This window comes from Nesoenas mayeri, assembly GCF_963082525.1.
Source record: "Nesoenas mayeri genome assembly, chromosome: Z".
In the NCBI taxonomy this organism is placed as follows: domain Eukaryota; kingdom Metazoa; phylum Chordata; class Aves; order Columbiformes; family Columbidae; genus Nesoenas; species Nesoenas mayeri.
In genome coordinates, this window is record NC_137542.1 from 14,376,843 (window position 1) to 14,395,581 (window position 18,739).

Genomic DNA, 18,739 nt, shown 5'->3' on the forward strand with positions numbered 1-18,739 from the left:
CAAGCCAGGTTTTTAGAGTTATGTTAATCCTGTCTTCTGTTTCTTGATCCTTTTACATTAACCTAACCCTGCTATAGAAGAGACTGCCACGTCTGATCCTGGTAAAAATCTTTATATCTTTATTTTCAATGCAGGTATATAATTCATAATACAAGAAAGAAGAGAAACCCAACCCCTAACACTTTCAAACTTCACTAGTCTTGAAAAATTGGTGAAACAGGCAAGATCCATTGCCAAGATAATTTTAAACTCCTAGATTGGGGGTGCTGCTCCTTCATGATATCAAACATTTGAAGGTCCTCTGCATCCAGGAGCCAGCCCAGCATTTGTATTGTCACAAGACCAGGCAACCGAGAAACACACTGGACAAACGCTGTCACTGTTGGTGCGCTGGCTTTGATCTGATGTGTGAACAAACGGCTAATGTCCAGCTTTTTTAAAGCAGGCATGTTATTAAGTGTTTTGAAGAAGTTTCTCCAACCAGTTTCTGTGACACCGTGATTTACTGACAATGAGAGGTTTTCAAGATTCTGGAAACCTCCACAGTTTGCAACCTTTGCTGTAAAAATAAACAGACATCAGTAAGGATTTAAAGATGCTCCAAACACATATGAAATGTGAATGAAAATACAGTGAAGCTGAGGCACTGTACGTTCAAACAAAAGTTTTGCTATTAGGTTGAGAAAAGTAGAACTTTGAACTCCACAAATGTAGGCATTTAATACCTCAGAGTGGGGAGACTGATAAAATAGACAATATTTACCAGGCACATTAGTGCCTGGTAAAATAAGATACCGGTGTGTTTATGAATGTTTGAATAGCGCTCTTAGAGAACAAAGCAAATGCAGCAGCTTATGCAACCACTTGAGGTCAAACACCAGACCAGCTTTGAATAGATACAAGATACTGAGTTTAACAATCTCTTCTATGCCTGTGTCCCGTCGTATTAACGTACATGCTTCAGTCCTGCCTTAGGGTCAGCCTATTTGCAAGATGAGACTATTGTCATCAAGTCACTAGCTATACTAAAATATATGTCAAAAATAAAGAAAATACTTTGACACACAGCATTTACTTACAAAATAAGATATTTTCCCTAGCCTCTATCTGAGATTATAGTTTTAAGCCAATACTAAATTAGTCTTATATTCAATAAATATTTTGGTAATACACTGTTTTAACAGCTATGGCATATAAGCTAATATAATTAGCAACAAAGTTACAAAGCTCTATTTTGAGTAAGTCAGTCTTTTTTCCCCACTGATTATTTTTCTTGTAATTTACATTGCTTTGCAGAAAACAATGGAAATTGAGGAGGCATTTCAAAAGAGGTTTCAGCAACATCTAGTGTATAAGCAGTCTGAGTTTATGTTGATGAGCAAGAAATATTTTTGGCCATGCAGAGAACAAACAGGAATAAATTATAAACGTTAAAAATGACAATTTGCAATTGTATACAAACAGAAGATTGTTCTGAAGCAGTATCTTCTCTATTGAGAAATGTTATTTCATGTTTTGAGTTCTCCCCTTTAAACTCACCTATTTCTAACAGACTGTCATCATCCATATGTAGGGCAAATGAGAAGCACCTGAGGTGCAGTAGGTGTAGACACTGCTGAACGATCAGTTTGGCTGCAGATGTGATTCCCTTCCCTGCAGGAAGGATGAGCTCCTCCAGGTTAAGAAGAACACCCAAATTGTATGCTGCAGAGACAAGAAGATGACTTTTAAGATTAAACAAGTATATATTTCCTAAATCTTGTAATGCCAATGAGTGACACCAGCAGAGCCAAGGAAAAAAAAGTATTCTGGGCAATAGGTTACTATCAGCTTCTTTTCCTCAGGCTGGCTCCTGCTGCTGTTGTAAAGGTGATTTCCCTCTGTACCTCAATAGCTTGAGAGTGTCATCAACAGAAAGGGCAGAAAGGGTGTAAGAGGTCCCATGTGTTCTCTAGAGATAAAAGGAATCTTCCATGTTGCCGAACTCAAGACACCCCCAGGAAATAAAAAGAAATTACAGTAATTCCCTCTTCCACAAATGCAAACCATTTCAACCTTTCCCTGGTCCCTATAGACATGGCTTTTGTGGGAGAATCGACTTCTCTTTCAGAGGTGCTGAACACCTCTGATTTCATTGTTGAGCACAGCCAGCCACCTCGCCCCTCTCAGGACATGAACGCGTGTCCTTCGTCACAAACTGCTTTGTGAGACCTGATCTAACATTCTAGTTCTAGATACTCTGTGTCTCAGATGGCATTTAAGCTGTTCAAGTTATTTCTTAAGGCCTCCAAAAGAACCTGAAGCAAAAGAGGTCTGTCAAATGCAACAAAGATGAAAGATATGTACGAACCAAAGATTTCACAAGCTTCCTTGTCTTCAAAACGTTGGTTTCCAAGATCCAACACTTTGAGAGAGACAAAATTGGGCAGAGCAGCAGCTAGGAGGAAAGAAAAAAAAGTATACATTGTCATTCTTGGAATTTAAAATTAGCAGTTTCTCTCAATTATTAAGTTTTAAAAAATAAGTTTTCTGTATTAAAAAAAAATCCTACCTAAGGAAAACAAATCTCGATCTCCCAAAAATGAGCCAGTTAGCTTGAGTTCTATTAATTTCTTGCATGAAGAAATTGCTTCCAGAAGGGGTTCAGGATTTAAGTAACTTGAGCAGTCCAAGCAAAAAACAGAGAGGTCTTCAAAGTTCTTGATGCATTCAACTACAAAACAAAGTGTTGCAACACTAGAGGTTCATTGTACAGCGAACAAAGGTCAAAAATCAAGAAGTTTCTCCTAGTTCCACCTGTGAGCTGCATTGTGGAGGGAACCATCTTCTAGCACAACAAAAGCAATTGAGACAGATAAAAACCTGAGTGGGAGCAGCAGCTTGATTCCTCTGTTTAAATATTAAAATCAGATGGTTCGTGTTTTATTTTAGAACTAGAATCATGAAGGATCATTCTGGCCTTGAAATGCAAGAAAGTTCTGCTATAGATTAATTTCTGGTTTCTTTCACATCTGAAAAATTCTGTAATTTTTCAACATTTAATAGGGCTGAAACTTATAACACCTTCCCCCTGAAGTTACCAGTTTTAGGCACATTGTAAAACCCTATCCAATGGTCAGATATTGAAGGTACAGTATATTGAATGTTGTTGGTTTGTACTGTATGTTTATATTGAAAAAGAGCTGGGTAATCATCATAACATACGAAAGATTGGTTATCTAGGGTCCCTGGACTGAGAAGTAAGCTTCTTCCTAGAATAAGGCATCTAAAACGGAAGTCACAACCCGCTCATTGACCTGTCAGTGCAACTATGCACATGATCCGGACTCAGCTGCGATTGTCCTCCCTTTCTTCTTCCTCCCAGCAGGCTGAGAGTGGTGAGACGGAAAATACTCACTCTGGGAAAACAAAGAGCTTGTTCCTCCGTACTAACTTATGGAGGTCAGTAAAGTTACAGCTCTGAAAGGTTCAGCTCCTCCTTTATGTTTGGGTGGCAAATTCAGTGTAGGAGCTGTAGAGCATAAGCAATGGGAAGACAACTCGGAGATGCTACATGCCCGTTAAAGAAGAAATTAAAACTGCTACTCAGTATTAACAATTGATAGTGCAACACAGTACCTACAATTTTAAAGTGCACCTTACCTAGCCTAGAGTTGTTTTCAAACTTCATTCTACTCAGCAACAATTTCTTCACGTTACGGAGGTTTTTGAAGCCATCAGGTACTCTATCAAATACATTGCCGTTCTTACATTGACTCACTGACAGTTCCTCCAGGCAGATGAATTTGTCCAAATTTGAAAAAAGCAGTTCTGTGATGAATCCAGACAAACGTACAATTAATCTGGGTTGATCTGCTTAGTCTCTCTTCTGACTATTTGCCAGGGTTTTTCTAGCTGAACTGCACTACCTCACATCCTGATATCTTTGGCTTCCCTTCTTTTGAATGCTGCTTCCTGCCCTTCTTGTACCATTGCCCTTCCTGCCAATCCATCTTTCACTGGGGCTTCTGCTGCTTGCAGCCTGAGCACACACCTGGTGGGATCCCATAAATACATCTGTACTGCTCAATATTCTTCTATTTTGCAGCTCAGCACAGACCCACTCAGATTGCTCCAAGGAGAAGGCAGCACATCCCTCGGTGCCTGCTAGCTTGTCCTCCATACTGCATGGCCCTCTGCTGAAGTGCAGTTGTGCCTCTGTGCTGACGTACCCCTCTTAGATCAAATACTGCCATAGACTGAAATTAAGGGCCAGGAGGGAAATCTGTTAATGTATAATGGCTGCCTATCCCCTGAAATGTGCATGGTAGAAGACAGCTTTATTATTCATGGGTATGGAGCTGTTCAGTTGTCAGGCACCAAGGGGAGAGGAAGAAGACAAAACTCTAGAGAATAATTCTGACATTCTGACAAAATCCACTGTGCTGTACCTGGTATTTCTTTTTCATCTATCTCAAGACATTCCACAAAAGGCATTGAGAGAAGTAATTCTTGCTCTATTATGCTCAAGTTAAGATTATGTAGGCTACATTTTTTAAAAAGTTCCTTGTACTGTTCAATAGCAGGTCGTATAACTTCTAAGAATCCAGGACTGTTACTCAGCTCAAGTTCAATACAATCCGCAACAGAAAACAGTGTCCTCAAATTTCTGAGGTCAGCTTCCTGAAAGGAACTAATGTCGCTGAACATGCATTTTAAAAGTGGCATCTTCCTTGTTGTGAGTAGGAAGGGACGCACGGTGGAGTCTGGTAGATGTCTTTGCCTCAGTGAAAGGAATCTATGAATTTCTTCTTCTCCTTCTTTCTGTTTTTGTGCCACGTCATTAAAACATGGAAAGGCAGGAGCATAATCCCTGTCAAGTGTTGGCCTCCCCAGTGAAGAATAGCAAGCACCTATTTCAGACATCATAAATTCTTGTTTGTGGTCACTTCCTCGTACTGAAACCTGAAAACTATTAGGCAGAGATAGTGATTCCGGGTAATCTCGGAAGAATCTCAACTCACATTCTTTGAGTGGTGAAAATGAAGTTAATGAAATATCTTTGCCTCTTAGAAACTGAAAAATGATTGGGGCACACACGGAGACGGTATTACTCCCATAAACTACAGAAATAGCAAAGTCCAGTACATGCTGAATGAAAACTGAAAGAAGCAGTTTTGGATCAAGAAAACTTAAATGGTCAATGAAAAGCATTCTCTCTGGAAGGTCTGCATGGTGCTGAAGATGTTCATAATTTTCTGACTGGCTTTCCAATGATGCCTTGCAGTCAATCAGTTTAAATAAATGGGATATAACTTGAGGTACTGCTTTGGAAGAAAAGCTGCAGGTGTAATCCAACAAGAAATTATAGCGCCCAGCAACTTTTCTAAATGTGTTGACTTGCTGCAAGTACTGCAGCCCTCGGTCCAGATTTTCTTTTTCATCAGAAACCAGGAGCTCGCTCAGTCTTCTCCCTGCAAGAAACTCCTGGAATAAGGGGTGAAAGAATTTATAAATTGGATGAAGCCTTTGGGCAGTAAATTTGCTCAGTAAACCCAGCCTAACAGCTTCATCTCCATCAACTCCTGCTTCAGACAGATCATATTCAGTGAAGTCAAAGGATGACTTAAAAAGACCAGTTATGGCAAGCTCACCACATGACGAAAACATAGCCAGTATATGTTCCTGTTCTTCGTTGTATTTTAGTAAGTGATAGAGCAGATAGGCTTTAAAAATAGCCTTATCACTGATTAGGTTACCCTTTGGGTGCTGCACCCAATAAGCAGCGAGAGACACCATAAAAAGTGGTGTCTTTAGAATGGTCTGCATAGACTTTTTAATCTCCATCTGAAAGATAAGGTGCTCCACAAGGCCCATATTGTAGGAGAACAATTTCTTGAGTACATACAGCATGCTGGACAGAGGGAACTCTGCAATGCTTAAAGTCGTGCTTGCATACTTGCGAATTTCTCTCGTCCTGTTAGTACGGGCAGCAACAACCAAACAATGCTGGTAGAGATGGTTCCTTTGTATAAGTTCTTCTACAACTTGGGGCACTGAATTAATCTCACTATAGTCATCCAAAAGAAACAAGACCTGGTTTTTCAGTGGCTGAATTACATCTCTTAGAGTTGTTTCTGTTAATGGTCCCACAAATCCTACTGGTTGATTGCATATAATCTCAGCCATGCTCTGATCTGATCTTGCATAAGTCAAGGAGAGATAAAATACAAACTTAAACCTGCTCAGAATGGGGCAGCAGCCTGAGGCCCAAAGAAGAGCTATTTTCCTGAGCAAAGCTGTTTTTCCGCTTCCTGTTTCACCTTCCAGCACAGTGGTGGAGTTAAGGTTCACAAGGATATCATGAAGAAAGAGTTGCTGTATTGGTTGATCATTAATATCCTTTGAGACAACTGATAGGTCCCCATACAGTAATTTCAAGTCAATGGCCAAATGGTTTGAGTTCCCGAAGGAAAACAATTTTCTGAAACTCTTATCATTGTAAGCCTCTTTAAGTTGTTCGGTCAAGTTCCTTGCTTCTTGAAGATGCTGGCTTTCAGAAAGCATCATATCTGCAAAAAGGATGACATTAGATAATAAAACCTAGTGAACAGCTGATTCTATACACAAAAGTAAAATATAGTCAGGTATGCATTAAACTGGGCTAATAAGAACCTGCGTTTTTGTAGATAATGGAAAAAAACTGCTATCGCTTCTTCTGGATAAACCAAGTTGCCAGTTTCACTTTGTCCTACTTAGTTAGATTTGCACCCATCTGGTTTAATGTGGGGTTAGTTTCTGTGTAGCAAGTAATCGAGTGATAAACGTGAGCAAAAAAGCTTTGCTTGACCTGACTTAGCCTTATGCAGAGACATGCTGGTATCTCAGTGCAATGATCCCTAGCCTTCCATGGTCTGGAAAGAATAATTAGCTTAGGTGCAGCATTGTACCAATAAGCAACTGAACTGCCAGCCTTGCAAGCAGGCTCAGAGAGAATCATAGAATGTCCTGACACCCGCAAGGCACCTGCAGGGATCATTGAGTGCAACTTCTGTCCCTGCATATGACAACTGCAAAATTCATGCCACGTGTCTGAAGGTGTTGTCTAATGTCTTCTTGAACACCATCAGGCTTGGGGCTGTGACACCTCCCTGGGGAGCCTGTTCCAGTGCTCCAGCACCCTCTGGGTGAAGAATCTTTTCCTAATGTCCAACCGAAACCTCCCCTCACACATCTTCCTGCCATTCCCTTGGGTTCTGTCCTTGGTGCCAGAGGGAGAGATCAGAGATTAAGACACATTCAGTTGGCATAATGAAGACAAAGTAGTGTTAAAATCTGACCTAAATATCCTCTCTGGACCCACAGAAAGCTTCCTACAGAGCCACACAGTGTCTACACCATGCCCTCTAGAGCTGTTGCTTTGCCAGAGTTTCTAAGTTCTGGTACAGAGCATTGATTGTGGATAGGGCTAGCTCTGTTGTCTGTGCCCGTGGTACAGTTTATCCACAAGACAGATAATTCACCCCAAAACAAATGTGGGAGGGCTGTTGTAGGAAAATAGGGAATTAGGATTTTAGGCCTATATCAGTGTTATAAGCTGTGCTGCTAAGGCTGCAAGTCTCAGCTTGTCTCCTGTATAGCCCTTGCCCAGAACCAAGAGCATGGTTACCTTATGCTTGCTTTGTACTCTTAGACATTGATAAATGCTATTCTTAGGTTTGCTGATTTCTGTACTAGACTGATGAACTATGGATAACAAATGAGACAGGTAGAACTTCAAAGCTAGCCATGCAACTCAAAGACTTTTCGTTCAGTACTTGCCAAAGTGGAACATGAAGGAAGAAGTAAAACCTACAGACCACTGGGACGGAAGGAACCTGAAGACATTGACAGTGATAGACAGTGATAAATTTTGCTTAGTTGCATAATACCTGTTAGAACCCTATATAATGACTAGCTGTATTGCTGTATTATTGTCACTCTCTGAGGAGGTGATCCAACCCTGTTCCTGTGAATCTTCTACAATAAATACTGCTCAGAGTAACCCACGAGAGTTCGAGTCTCTCTCCAGCGCCTTCCTAGTAACCTTTTTCAAGGGCTGTACTTTGGTATTTCTGAACAGCTGAAATAGGGTACATGTACATTTACATCAATGTAATTATACAGATAGGTATTGCCAAAAACCCCCACAGAAATCTGTTATCTCGAATGAAGCAGTACCATTTTATTCTTTGCATATTCAAGAAACAAGCAACAAACCCCAGAAATGCCCACTGGTTCTTCCTGCTCTTCACCAGAGAGCTGCTTTTATGAAGGATTTCAGACAAGATAGAGTATACTTAGCTGCAGCCTGAGGAATTAGGACTTCCTACCAGAAACAGCCTCAGCCATTTCAGTAAAATGGAGATATACATGTTGGTGGATATAAAGAATGATCAAGCATCTTAACTGATAAACTGTCAACTATGACTTTTATTGTTCTCTCCAGCATTTCAGTGCTATGAGCTTTAAAACTGCTATCAGAGCTCCAAAATGTGGTTTTAGTGCCTCAAAACATTACAAAAGGCCTTGATCTGATACACATATCGCAAATAATTTTGCCATTTCTGGGTGGCAGTAATAGCCATTTTTGGAATAACAAAAGGCTGCTAAAGAAAGTGTCTGGGCAGTACCACTATAGCAAATTTACTTTTGTATTTTCAGTGCTATGCTTGCACATCAGTACTGTTCTGCAAAAACTGAGTGCAAACTCATTGTGTATTAACTTTTCCCTTCAGAAATACACACACATACGTGTCAACAAAACCATTACCTTGAAATGGTCATAGCACTTGGAAAGAGGAAGCATCAGAAGCAAAAGATAATAAAAGGTTATCCCAGCTTAGTTTCTTCTGTATCTAAAAGCATGTATGTATAATACATAGTATGCAACTGATATATGTTTGCAAGTTCCCAAAACGTGAATGAAAAATAACATAATGTATTGTCACAAGATAATTCAACTTGCTTATGTGCCTCATCTGCACACAAGTGACTTTCACCTGCTAAAAGATCAGTTTATAGTCACAGATTACAAAAGGAAGCAGTAGCTGACATACTGTCTACTATTTGTTGTCCCTATAAACGGACAATTCATAAATCCTCCCAATAAAACTCTTATCTGCCTCAATAAGGGCCCAATCCAGGAAACCATTAGCAATCCTCTCAAACTAAAATGTAAATTCAGCACTGTCATAAGTGAGGCTGAGCAGTACTTACCAGCTCCTACAGAAGGTAGGTTAGCTGTCTCTTCAATATTTCCTTTGCAGGCAGTTTGCTAGAACAAAAATAAATCCAGTTATACTCCCTTAAATATTTATTATTTAGTTCAGATGAAGTTGCTTAGGTACCAGCAAGCACCAGCAGCTACAAAGGCAATTTATAACAGATGCAGTGCTAGCTCTATGTTTTTCAACAGGAGCAAAATTCTTTTACTCTGCCCAGAAGCTGGACCTCAGCCATAATGCCCCTCTGTCTTTATCTCTCTTTCTCACCCCTATAAACTTCTTCCACCCCAGGATTTGCTGCCTGTCTACCAAGGATGCGAGGCCCAGCTCTGATGTGATACTGATGTGACACTGATGCACACTCTTGGCACAGACTGCCGAGGAAAGCTGTGAGACAGTCGGTGCAGATGCAGGGAAGGTCGTGCTACAGGCAGAGGGGGTCAGGTGAGACAGGGCGGCTGATGGCGGGGGGGACTCTGCCACATCCCAGCCCACCAGGACCATTCCTTAGCCTGACCAGGGCAATGAGCATCCTAATGCTCAGCCTCAGAGCTTGTAACATCCCATCTACCTTTTGCGTAAGTTAGCAAACAAATAATCGCTTTGTGCTTCTCAGCCGTGTGTATTCTCGAGGTGCCTGAACAAACCAACCCAAGAGAGGAGCTGTGAGACCTCCCACAATAACACGTCCTGCAGAAAACCTGTCCCTGCGGAGCACGAGAACTGCTTCACCAACAGCAAATACTGCAAACAAGCGCAAACCTGCGCAGACCGTGATGTCGATGGACTCTCTGGTTGCTCTTCCAGTGACTTCCCAAGTATTTCCATGCAGTTGGAACTAGAATGGTGTTTTCAAAAGGCACAGAAGTTAGTGCAATGCGTCGCTCCAATTGCTTACATTTGGCAGAAAGATGGAAATATTTCACAAACATTCCTTTTGTTTGGAAACTTACTGTATTTCCACATTTAAACATTAATTTCAAAAAGCATTTTCACAGAGGCAGAATGTCCTATACACTCAAGAAACAGATTTTTATGTAGGTCTAAATTAGTATTTAAAAAAAACCCATCAAAAATGTATGGCAACTTTCATCACACAGCAGGAAATTGTCTGAAGATACTCTGCCACTCACTCAGGGAACCATTTTGCATGTCCTTCCATAGGATCATCACCTTCTTCCCATTTGCCCAAGCAGCCTGCACAGTTGAAGCACTGTGCTATATCATCTCGTCCTGCAAGCAAGAAATTATGCACCTCAAAAATGGTCACGTACATATTTTTTCCTTACTAACATGCCAACAGCATAAAAACTGCAACAATGCAGTTGTTTCATGAGTTTACTTTGGTAACCTCCATCTGTTACTGGAATTACGTGTTTTTAAAATCACAAATAATAAAAATTATATCAAGTAAAATAAAATGCCGCAGAATTGAGAGATGTGCCATTATTGTCCTTTTAGTAACACTATGCAAACAAATATACGAATGCCCAGATAAATGCTCTCTCCTTTCTAAAAACATCCTCCTTGCGACTCTTTGCTCCAGCTTTCACCTCAGACAGGGTCATTCCATTTCAATGCCCTTGCTCTAGCTTTTGAAAAAGCCATTCTGATTTTGCAGTTGCATTACTTTCTTTATGAAAGCTAAAGTAAGCCTTTAATTAGGCACTGGGACTATCTCGAACTTCTGTCCCTGCATTGGGAGAGGGTGGTAAGTGGATCTTTCACTTGCCCTGTGTGTATATAGCTAACAAACTTGGTTCAAACCTGTGTAGAAAAACCCAGCTTTAGCAAGAGCAGTGGCTTCCACGGGGGCTTCTGCTGGCCAAGTTTTAAAAGAGTCCAGCCGAACTCCTTCATCCTCAAAGATGTTCAAGACGACATCACCTTTTCAACCAAAGATATATGATTAGTTAGGAAAGCTTTATACTCCTGCCAGATTCTCCAAAGCAGGGGCAGAACTAGATTGCAAATATCTCAGTATTACAGCAAAGCACAATTACTATGACAGAACCGTATCTTTCAGACAATTATAAATGTATATTATTGATTTATAGTACAGATGAAAATCTCTATTTCTCTTTCAAAGCCTTTACGTTTCATTTATTTTTCACCTCTCTCTTACACAGGCAAATGCAAGAGAGACAGATCTGCTTAAGCAGCACGTTTTATACTTGGCTTCTATAGAGAACAAATTTTCACTTGTGCTAAAAATTTCAGAAATATAGAACCAATAATCTTTCACATACATAATGTGCTTCACAAGGACAGGAAAGCAAGAGTCTGGGGCAGCTTTCATTGTTAAAGGTAATGTACATAAAAACGTGAAGGCATTAGTTTCTAATGGCAGATAATGGTCAGTATATTTTATTTTTTACCTGTTGGAGTAGGTAAATTCTCCTTGACAAAAGAAGCAGTGAAATGCCTCCCCTAAGTGGAAAATTTTAAATTAATACAAATTTCTATTATGCATTCTATTCTTATTTCATTCTTCATCTAAATGAAAGAAATTATTATAATATATAAACAGGGCTGGTACTAAGTATCAATATTTAAAATTATTTCAGTTTGAGAATTTTCTGAAGCAGAATTGACTAATAACAGGTTGCTATTAATGAGAAGAAATGGGTCTCCTCAGACAGCAGCAGGTCTAAAGAAAAACAGACGGCACCAGCGTTCTTAAGATATCTGAGGTGGTGTTTTCCAAGCAATACTTGCAGTCCTCTCATCTTACATCAACTAACAGGTTTAGCTACCATTTTTTTTTTTATATTTTTTGAGGCGTGGGGGTTTTAATAATGAAAGATCTTACATATATTGTATTTTTTTCCGATGAAAGTAAGTCCCCCAAACAAAGATAAATCCGTACAAGAACAGCTGGCAGGGTAGGGTTCATGTAACCTGACTTCAACCAAGCAAAAGTTCTTAGTTTACAATACCCACCTACAATCTTCCTAATAATCAAGAAATATATGTAGGTGCCATGAGGAGTTAATTAATCCACCTGCCTTTGAGTAGGACAAATGCCAATTAGGGGCACGTTGGTTTTCATCAACGGACTACTTAGGTTTAGGCAGGAAGCTTGGAAGCACACACCAGAATATACTTACATGAAACAAATTCTACCCAGAGTGCATACTGTTAATTACATGTGCAATTATACAGCTGTATTTATTTATTTATTTATTTTAGTTTTAGGAGAAAGAGGGTGGAAATCAGAATCAAGGCCTTCTTTGCCTATCTTCATGTCCCAGATAGTCCTTCCTTGGCATGTATTCCATGATAAGGGAAGATTGAAATATAAGATTACCATCACTCCAGCAAATCCAGGGTAGGTTTCAATGTGCTTTTTAATTTCCTCACTTGATTTCTTACTTTGAAGGAATTCACACCTATTAAAAAAAACCCAAACCAAAACCCAAACATTATTCCAAAGCATTAATTACAATTAAAATTCTGGAGGCAGTGTTTCAGTTATTAAGAGGTGCATACTCAGGGTTTTCCACAACAGGATGACAATGAAACAAGGCAAACTTTTTTGGTGCTGTCAGCATTGTTCATGCAGCATAGTGAATATGTGAGAGAATCATCAGCTGTTCTTGCTCACTGAAAAGCTCATTGGAGTTCTCTATAAAGCATGTAAACCAATATATATCATTATAAGGTTAGGGGTAGCAGACTTGTACTGTTCAGTTATCAGAATAACGATCTGCTGAAATCTATTGTCTGAAAATAACAGCCTTGAAGACAAAAATGCGGAGGATTTTTTGTTTGCTTTCCAGCATAATTACTGAGGAAAAAAAGGTATATCAAAACAAATCAACCTTTTTGTACATATAGAAATATTTATAGGACTGTCAGTCAACTTACTCAGGAAACCACTTAGCATGTTCTCTCCAAGGATCATCACCATCTTCCCAGTTTCCCAGACATCCACCACAAGCAAAACACTGCACCACGTCTTTCTTGCCTGCACATGGAGAGTTACAGATCTCATTCCAAAATCTGTAGCTAAGGGAAGCCTTAGCAACTGAAAGTAAAAATGTTTACATAACTGCTTGGATTTCCACTCAGTTTCAGTTGGGTTAGCCTGAGCCTAAACTTGATGCAGACTGAAGACTGAAAATATAAGGCAGATCTTTCAATCAATATAAAACTTCAGAAATATCTGATAAGTTGTACAGGCTTAATAGAAAAGCTTTTTTGTTGTTGTTGTTGGCTTTAAAAAAAAAAATGCATTCTAGCTAGTTAGTTAATTTGTGAAAGCAAAGTAAAAGAATAATTCTAGGAACCAATGGAATATGATGGGAGAACTAGAATTTCTGTCCCTAAATTAACTTATTGATAGTCAGCATATATGTGACAAATGAAAGGTCAGTGAAATGTTGTAATGCCAGTATATAAAATATTCAGGGAAAACTGCGTTAACAGTCCTAAAAGGAAAAAGAATACTAGATCTTAGGGATTTCTTAGAACAAAACCAAAATAACCAACAAAGAGAAAATATTTTCTACAGACTGGAACTTCAGGCCTCTATTGGAGTAATTCAGTTCTTGATCTGTATCACCAGCCAGCCAACCAGGACAACAAAACTGAGTACATAACGGCAGCAGTTGCACATTCCCCTGAGATCCGGAGCCTTCAACGGGGCAGTTGATGGCTCTTTAGCACCTTTTATGCCCCACAGTGCCTGTTCCCACCTACACACCCAGCGTGGCACCAAGGTGCAGACAGTCATATCCTCCCTTACCCTGGAGCAGGGTGACTTCACCTCCACCAGCGGATGGGACAGGAGGGGTGGGACCCTTGGTCAATTGAGTCAATTGACAGAGTCGTTAGCAGAGGAGATGCCCAGAGTAGCTGTGAAGCTTCTGGACTATGTTGTAATGCCCACAACCACATCTGAACAGACTCTAAAACGGGCTCCTCGCTGAAGCCCCCCTTGGAGTGGTCTTCTTGGAGCAGCAGGTCTGTGAACCTCCTGCTAGACTGGGACGCCATCTAAGGAGACTTCCCGGGATTGAGAGCGCCTCACCTCCTCATTGGGGTGAGTGGTTATTTCCTGGGTGTATCCTTGAACGAGTCCTCGCCTAACCCAGGAGAGTGATTATTTCTTGTGGATACCCTGGAGTCAGAGGCCTCCAGTTTAGTTTCTTGTGAGTGTGTGCATGCACGCTGTGGATCCTCATTATTCTTATGTTATCATACCCCAATAATCTCCTCATCTGACATCCAAACCTGTATTTTATGTTGTTGGAGTGCTAACTAATTGTATAAACCCTGTTTCTAGACCATTTATTGGCTGTACTTTTCTGGCTAGAACAAAGTCTGTTTTGGAACTTGTTGTCCACCTAAAACTGACTTTGGAGTGTCTCCATGACAGTAACGCTCTGATACAGGGAATTGTCAATTAACTAATTAACACTTAAAAATTAACACTTGACACTTAAGGAACTAACCCTACCCCACATCACTAAAGATACTTAGAGAGCTAACCCTTTAACCCACATCACTATTGCCTAGCCTTGCTTAACTCTGTGTAATTTATTGTACGAAAAACAGGACTTCACTGACGCCTTGCAAAGATAATAATCCTTGGGTGCATCCTTGATGTATCCTTGAGTGAACTAGATTACAGAAACTTGGGCACAGGACAGGAGATACGCCAGTTTTAACCAACTCAGCAATCTGAGACCTAACCAGCTCATCACACTGGACCAAAGGTAACCATGTACAGAGAAAGAGGACCTGGGTTCACAATCATTGCACAGCTGCAACCAGGAGGAGCCAGAGGTGGAGACTCTGGCAATGGTCTCCCGGAACTCATTGTAATGAGAACCACCTTCTCGGGGACAGGTTATGAATATGTATAGGCGTTCCTAAAACTTTCATGAATATGTAACACTTTACTGCATTTAACCAAGCTCACAGCTACTGTAATTTTACACACATATTAGGTGAAAAGATTCCCCGTGTGTCCGGCGTCGTAAATAAATACATACCTTCTTTTTAACCTTAAGGGTTGTAAGGTCATTCTGCACCTCAGCTCAATGAAATAAGAGAGGAACTGTGAGTAAGAAACAGAAATGCACCCAGTGACTCTGGTTACCTGCCAAGTGAACTGGCACAGATACCACCTTGAGAGGCAAAGTGTAGATGACTTGCTCTTTTGGAGGCTACAAGATGATGTGACTTGGTGTTGAGAAATGCACTGGGATGAGCTCAGAGTCTCATAGTGGAAGTGTCACTGTGTGACCATGATTGCAATTTACTTAGATGCAACATCCCCACAGAAACAGGGAACCTACTAAGGCTGTGTTAAACTTCAGAAACAGGAACTATGTAAAGGTAAGGAAGCTGAAATGGCTGACTAAATAAAACCAACCAACGAACAAAAAACAAAATAAAAACCAACCCCCCTCCAAACTCTCTTACAAGAATTTGAGAGTTTTCTGAAAGATGTTTTACTCGAAGTGCAAGACTAGCATGTAACTTACAAAAAGTTACGGGAAAGGAGTATGACTGATAGAAAAATAAATCAGGTTACAAGAATTAAGAAGGTACCATTCAAAAAGCTGAAGCTCTTGAGTAAAGAAAACAGAAGACTCAAAAGCTCTAGCAGATGAATTGTGAAAATAAAATCAGGTAGGTCGGAAAAAAAACAAACCAAAACAAAAACAAGCAAACAAAACTCTCCACAACAAAAATCCACCAAGAGTAACAAGCTAAAGGAATCTAAACCTTCTTCCAGACAGTAGGAACAAAAAGCCAGTGAAGAGAGCTGGCAAAGCCAACCGCTCATTAGGCTGCAAAAGAACCATCCAAAGGGGACAATGGAATTGCAGAGGACTTTAAGTGATGTTGTCTGCAATATTTGCATTAGTGTTCATTGGAGAATAATTCAGGGAGATTCCCATTGTCTAAATCAGGGGTGGGGGAAGAAGGGGGTATCTGTGGATATGGCAGAAGGTAGATCCAAAATCAAAACAATCATGCAATAGATTACAGCAAAGTGAGAAAAACATAATGCTGATACTTAAAACGCAGTCCCCACCTTTTGGGGAGAGGGAGAGACATCAGATTCCTAAATCTGACATCTGTGACAGACAAATAAGCAGAAAAATACTGTATTAGAACAGAAATTGTACAAGGAACAGCAGCAAGGATGATCAAAAATGTGGAACACTTTCCACATGAGGAACAGTGGGCTGCCTATCTTCTTCAACCTGGGCAAGGAAGCTTTCATAAGGGATACAATATATGATCCAATTTTGAGTGACATGGAAAAAAAAAAAGTTATACCCATTCAAGTATTTTAAGTACACTTGCACAGTTTCATAAACCAAACCAGGCTCCAGTATAGGTTGGGAAATTACTTATTAAAGAGCAGTGTAGGGGAAAGGGACCTGGGGGTCCTGGTGGACAACAGGGTGACCATGAGCCAGCACTGTGCCCTTGTGGCCAGGAAGGCCAATGGCATCCTAGGGTGTATTACAAGGGGGGTGGTTAGTAGATCGAGAGAGGTCCTCCTTCCGCTCTACTCCGCCCTGGTGAGACCACATCTGGACTATTGTGTCCAGTTCTGGGCCCCTCAGTTCAAGAAGGACAGGGAACTGCTGGAGAGGGTCCAGTGTAGGGCAATGAAGATGATGAAGGGAGTGGAGCACCTCCCTTATGAAGAAAGGCTGAGGGAGCTGGGGCTCTTTAGCTTGGAGAAGAGGAGACTGAGGGGTGACCTTATTGATGTTTACAAATATATAAAGGGTGAGTGCCATGAGGATGGAGCCAGGCTCTTCTCGGTGGCAAACAATGATAGGACAAGGGGTAATGGGATCAAGCTGGAACACAAGAGGTTCCACTTATATTTGAGAAAAAACTTCTTCTCAGTAAGGGTGACAGAGCACTGGAACAGGCTGCCCAGGGGGGTTGTGGAGTCTCCTTCTCTGGACATGTTCCTGTGCGACCTCACCTGGGCGTTCCTGCTCCAGCAGGGGGATTGGACTGGATGATCTTTTGAGGTCCCTTCCAATCCCAAACATACTGTGATACTGTGATACTGTGAAACCAGAAATCCCTCCAAGCATCACGTGCAATTACCTGTAAAGAAAAACCCAGCTCTGGCAAGTGAATCAGGCTTTGTTCCTCTGGCGTAGAACGGCCATCTACTGAAGGACTGCAGCCTCGCCTCCTCCGCGCTGTACCTGTCGCTGTGCTCTGCTGGGTTCTCCGCCAACTTCTGAACGCGTATGTCGTACTTCGAAATATTACCCACCTCTTTGCCCAGGATGAATTCACAAGTGGAAGAAAATTTCTTATGCTGTTCATATGGGGTACTTCGAACCTTTGTGGCAAATAAAACTAATCCACAGCAAAAACACTGCACGCTGGATTGAACACACGTGTGATAAAACCCAGCGGCTGCCATTTCTGTCAAAGACCATGATGCATGAGATTTATAGGACAAGAAGGACTTTAACCTATTTTGTTCATTTCTCATGGTAGGGTTGTAACCCTTCGGCAGCTGTTTACGGAGTTCTTGGAATTCTGCCTCCTTGTCTTCAGCAAACTTCTGAAAATCAAAGGTTGAATTTGGGAAACAAGCTAGCAATGCAGAAGGATTCAGCTCACGTATTTCATTGTCATTTGTCTTCACTGTAGGGTCCTCTTTATAAGACATCTGAAAAAACAAGGAAGATTACCAAATCAAATTACCCACATCTTCTAGGTAACATGCAGTCATCACCTCCCTTACCTTAATAAGATGATTTCTACAGATTATAGACATTTGATTTGACCTTAACAAGGAGAGATAAGGTAACTGTAGAGTTGCTATAAACAAATGTGTTATTAAACCTGACCAGTCAAATCGAGACTTCGGCGTACTCTAATTGACCACTGCCCTTATAATGACAACAGCAAGCATCCTGAAGGTTTTACAGCCAAAATGGAGGGAAAGAAGAGACATAAACGGGACAGATTTGAGCAAGATGACATGGCCTAAGGGCTTCATCTGGTAGCTTAAAAACCTAGCAGGGCCTCAGTAAACCAACATGATTCTGCCATTTCAATTATTCTGTGACTGAATGTTGCTAATACATTTTTAATTTCTCTTTAAATTAGGAAAAAAATAGGTGGCAAATCATACAATGCTGAATGGAAGATGGGAAATAGAAGTGAGAAACAGAAAAAAAATCAAAGTCAGCAATTGTTTTATTGCAGTATTTTAAAATTTCATCTGTTTTCAGTAGAAGTAGTGACTAGCAGCAATTGCATAATCCTTCCCTAAAGGGAACTGGGATTTCATAATCACAAAATGAAATTAACTTGGCAGTGAAATTTATTGCCAAACTCACACTGTCAATATTTCTCTCCAATAAAGTAGTTTCATTAAATGCTTGGTATTCACATTAGTCATCTCAAATATAGCTTATGAAGTAGAAGCAATAACTTTTTGTTGTTGTTAGTACTGTAGTAAGACAACTGTAGGAAATATT

General features: G+C 40.5%; 1 protein-coding gene across 1 annotated transcript; it reads right to left on the reverse strand.

Moving 5' to 3' along the window:
- Window positions 1-194: 194 nt before the first annotated feature.
- Window positions 195-17,922, reverse strand: NAIP (NLR family apoptosis inhibitory protein; the record flags this gene model as incomplete). The annotated part of the gene is given in 15 exon segments (XM_080362923.1): window positions 195-559; window positions 1,540-1,704; window positions 2,351-2,437; window positions 2,552-2,722; window positions 2,725-2,736; window positions 3,643-3,810; window positions 4,431-6,551; window positions 9,238-9,295; window positions 10,008-10,083; window positions 10,379-10,478; window positions 11,013-11,132; window positions 11,624-11,675; window positions 12,556-12,637; window positions 13,116-13,215; window positions 17,343-17,922. Coding segments are annotated over 15 exon segments (4,257 nt in total).
- Window positions 17,923-18,739: the final 817 nt, after the last annotated feature.